Source organism: Camelus dromedarius, chromosome 5 (assembly GCF_036321535.1).
Source record: "Camelus dromedarius isolate mCamDro1 chromosome 5, mCamDro1.pat, whole genome shotgun sequence".
Taxonomy (NCBI): Eukaryota; Metazoa; Chordata; class Mammalia; order Artiodactyla; family Camelidae; genus Camelus; species Camelus dromedarius.
In genome coordinates, this window is record NC_087440.1 from 13,837,180 (window position 1) to 13,840,747 (window position 3,568).

The following is a 3,568-nucleotide window of genomic DNA, read 5'->3' on the forward strand; positions in this document are numbered from 1 at the left end:
CATCAACACACATTGGACGCTTCCATCCAATCGAGAAGATGCTGATAATCCTATTAAGGGAGCCGCCAGTGTAAGGTTTTGTGTAGCCTTTGTCAGCCCCTCCTTAAGAGGAGGCAAAAGTCTAGCCCAGCTTCCCAGACTGTCCCCTCTGAGTTCTCAGTTCCTAAATTGAGAGCTAAACAATAACCCTCATAAGAGTCTCACTCTGCCATTGTTTGCTACATGAACACAATGCACACCGCTAGGCCTCGCTAATTGGGACCAGAACAGGTGTAGGTGAGATTCCCATCAAAGTCTCTTCTCCAGATCTGAAAAAGCAACTACCCGGGGCGGGGCGGGGCGGGGCGGGGCATGGAGCAGGCCTATAAAATAGGCTGGGTCGGGCCGGGCCGGGCCGGGCCAGAGGGCGAGCCATGGCGGATGGGCGAAGGGAGCGCACGGCCCTCCTGCTGACCGACTACCTGGAGTACTGCGCCCGGGAGCCCCGCACGCCCGCGCGGGCGCCGTCCACGCCCGAGGCCGCCGTGCTGCGCTGCGTGGCCGCCCAGATACAGGAGGACAACTCGCACTTCTCCTAGTACCGCGGCTTCCGCGGGGACCGCGTCGAACTGGTGGCCAGGATGGCGCAGGAGCTACTCGCTGACGACCAGGGGCCCAGCTGGGGCCGCGTGGCATCGCTGCTGACCTTCGCGGGGACGCTGCTGGAGGGGCCGCCGCCGGGCACCTGGGGTCCGAGGGAGAAGGAAGGCATTAGCCGTAACTGCCGACTTCTGGTGGCTTCGCTGTGTGTCCAGTTCTCGAGATTGCACCGCACCTGGCTGGTGGCGCACGGCGGCTGGGTGAGCGCGGCGGGCGCGGGGACCCGGGCCGGGCGGGCAGCCTGGGGCGCGCCTGTGAGGCCTGCATCGGGAGGGACCCCGCGGCGCCAGTCCTGTGGGGGCGTTGGGTGTGAAGTCTGGCTTTCTCCTCTCCTGGCGGAGTCAGTCACAGAAACCGGCCTCGCTAGACGGCTCTCATACCAACCCGTTCTGAACCAGCAGTGCAAGACTTGGGTTTGCGCACTTTGGCCTTGCTCTTGACCGCCCTCGGGGTTTTAGAATGAGCCCATGTTAGGTCTGGATGCTTTGCTCGGATACTTTGCTCAGATAGAGATTCCCAAAGTGGTGAAGTCGGCAATGGGGTGGCCTGAGCCAGGTGGATTCTTTCTCCAACGCCTAATTAGATGCACCTTTGGAGAGACTTGGCCTCTCCATGGACCGCCCGGCCCTGCAAGTAGGAGCACACCGGCTTCAAATGTTAACAGTGAAAACGCAGCCCCTTGTCCAGCCCCCACGTCTCTCAGGAAGTGCCTCTGCAGAGGTGGTGGGGATTGTGCGCCGGCACCCAGTGGTGGTGCTGACTCGAGTTTCCTTAATTTCTAATTTCACTGCACCTAGCCCTTAATTGCGAGGTAGCCAGGCGTACTGGCTCTCAGCTGTAAATCATTGATGCCTGTGGTCTAGGCTAGGGAGGCAGGCCCTTTCACTGCAGATCCTAAACCCAGCTCAAGTTGCCTACTGGGTTCTGAGCTAGACCCCTGCTGCTTTCTTCTCTTCCTTACTGGAGTTGAGGCAATGACTGTGGTGACCCAGGTTATAGAAGAAATACAGCCAAACTATTAAAACCAGCAATTAAAAAAAAAAATCTAAGGCTTAATGGAAGACACTGCAGGAAATTTAGCCTCCTGTTTTGCAGTTCCTGATAGACCTGTAGTGATGAATTGGGTTCCATTTGTGGAGGAGAGGTAGTATCCGAATCAAAATCTTGATCTTTTATTAACATTTTGAGGTGTTAGCATTAACTCCGTTCTTGTGGGATGTGTATATGTGGGCCTTCAACTATCCAGGCCTGTGAACTCTTAAGAAACCCACCTTGAGCCATTTGTCTTGACAAGGCATTTGGCCCCTCAGGGCCCTCCGCACTAAGGAAATCGATGCATTGTTTTTGTTCTTACCTTTTGGCTAATCATCACTGACTTAGGACTAACTTTTCAACATCAAGAAACAGAAACTCTCCAGTAGAGTAAACGGGACATGCCCACGCCTCTCTGAGCTGCAGTTAAAATGCCACAGCCTAGATTTCAAGTCCCTTCTTCCACTGTTTGTTTGGAACTGCTTGCTTTATTGTCTCAGGTGGTACCTTTCAAGGTAGTGATTTGACATTTTCCCAAATGGTATCTGTTCTTTGCTCAGGAATGAACATGATAGAGTAGTCTACCTTCCCCTGGGCTTTTGAAAGAAGTGGGTGAAAAGATGAGTATTCCTGCTCTAAATGACAAAGTGAAGTGACCCCTGTGCCCTTCTACTGCCTGTGTTGGACTATTTCTTACAAATTCTAACTCAGAGATTCCTAATGATAAGTTGCCTATTGGTCAGGATTTCCTGTCTTTACTTTTTAAATCTGGAGTTATCTTACTGTTTAATCGAGAACTTCCTATGTGTTTTATTGAGTTCAGGTTTTGAGTATTAAGCAATTTAATTCTCTTCTCCCTGCCCCATATAGGATGGATTTTGTCTCTTCTTCCAGCCTGCACTGCAGCCATCTTGGGAAAGACAGCTGGTCTGGGTTTTTCTGTCATGCTGTACAGCAATAGTCTTAATCTACTTCTGGAAAAAATTTATCATGAATTCTAAAATTTCTTAACTCATTTCTACCTGCCTAACTGTGACCAGCCAAGCAAATCTGAGATGTGAAAGAACAGAACCAGAGTAAATCAGCTTCAGAGACGTTTTTACCTACGTTCATATAAGGAGTCCTACCGTGATTCAGCCGGCATTTTAACTCCTTACAAGTACTCAGAGGTATTAGGACAAAGGCGCAAATGGCTATTCTTTAAAGGGGGGACGCAGGGATCTAAAGGCTTATTTCTCCAAAGAAAAACAGAAGAAACTGCTTTCCATTAAATAGGAAATAAGGTGCTATTTGCTACATTTGGATAAGAGTGGCTATGAGTCTCTCTCATCTATCCATGATTTCACATGCTGCTCCTGACTAATTGATCAAGGTGGTGGGTCAGGGGTGTAAAATGATACCAAAAGTCCTCCAAGTCACAGTTTAACAAAGAATGTAATATTAAATCTTTTTATGAGGAATTCTTTCTTAGTCCTTTGAAATCTAATTTCTGGGACTTGTATGTTTCTAGAGTTAATATATTAAAATTCTATTTTTCTGACTTTAATAAATTATTAAGTATCTTAAAAGTTTTAATAAATATGCATCTTTAAAAAAAAAAGTAGTTGGTTTTTCCTTGGGACTTAATAAGCCTTTATTCTTAGAAGTAACTTGATGTCAATTTCCTTTTTATTGTCTCTTTACAACACATACAATTCTTTATTTTAAACTAATCAGTACACAAGCAGATAAAAAGTCCTTCTTTCTCCCCTTCCATTCTGCAGTCAATCCATCACTTGCAAGTTGATGGAGAGGGAAAACTTTACCCTTTAAATTTGCAGGCCTCAGGTACAGAATTTGAGACAAAAGACAGATTAACAGGAGAAAAACATAAAAATCTTATTTGATGGTAATGTTT

The 3,568-nt window shown here is 47.9% G+C and overlaps 1 protein-coding gene across 1 annotated transcript; it reads left to right on the forward strand.

The window, feature by feature from the left end:
• Nucleotides 1-388: 388 nt before the first annotated feature.
• BCL2L10 (BCL2 like 10) lies at nucleotides 389-3,237 on the forward strand. The gene is given in 2 exon segments (XM_064485593.1): nucleotides 389-839; nucleotides 2,542-3,237. Coding segments are annotated over 2 exon segments (567 nt in total). The 5' UTR covers nucleotides 389-413; the 3' UTR covers nucleotides 2,683-3,237.
• The last annotated feature ends 331 nt before the right edge of the window (nucleotides 3,238-3,568 follow it).